This window comes from Buceros rhinoceros, unplaced genomic scaffold (genome assembly GCF_000710305.1).
Source record: "Buceros rhinoceros silvestris isolate BGI_N320 unplaced genomic scaffold, ASM71030v1 scaffold26057, whole genome shotgun sequence".
Classification (NCBI taxonomy): Eukaryota; Metazoa; Chordata; class Aves; order Bucerotiformes; family Bucerotidae; genus Buceros; species Buceros rhinoceros.
In genome coordinates, this window is record NW_010421924.1 from 7,813 (window position 1) to 8,070 (window position 258).

Sequence of the window (258 nt, forward strand, 5' to 3'; positions counted from 1 at the left end):
AAACCCGCGGGGAGAGTTGCCCCCCCAGCCAGTAGACAGGCTCGAAGAGGGAGTCGAGCACCACGTCACCGTTGGTGAAGGAGTTGTAGAGCAGGGAGCGCAGGCAGAGGTGCCCATAGTGCCACAGCTGCTCCGCCTGACGCACCAGCTTAAACCGTCGCCGCCGTCGGCCCAGCCGCAGGCACTTGAGGAGCAGGCGCATCACCGCTGAAAACATCCGCTGCCGGCTCCTCATCACCGCTGCGGCACCGCCCGGGG

At 66.7% G+C, this 258-nt stretch overlaps 1 protein-coding gene across 1 annotated transcript in view; it reads right to left on the minus strand.

Annotated features, from left to right (window-relative positions):
* Window positions 1–235, minus strand: part of ZDHHC16 (zinc finger, DHHC-type containing 16) — a 4,097-nt gene extending 3,862 nt beyond the window's left edge. The window contains exon 1 of the mRNA XM_010139878.1: window positions 38–235. Coding sequence (XP_010138180.1) covers window positions 38–235 — 198 coding nt within the window. The remainder of the gene's footprint in view (window positions 1–37) is intronic.
* Window positions 236–258: the final 23 nt, after the last annotated feature.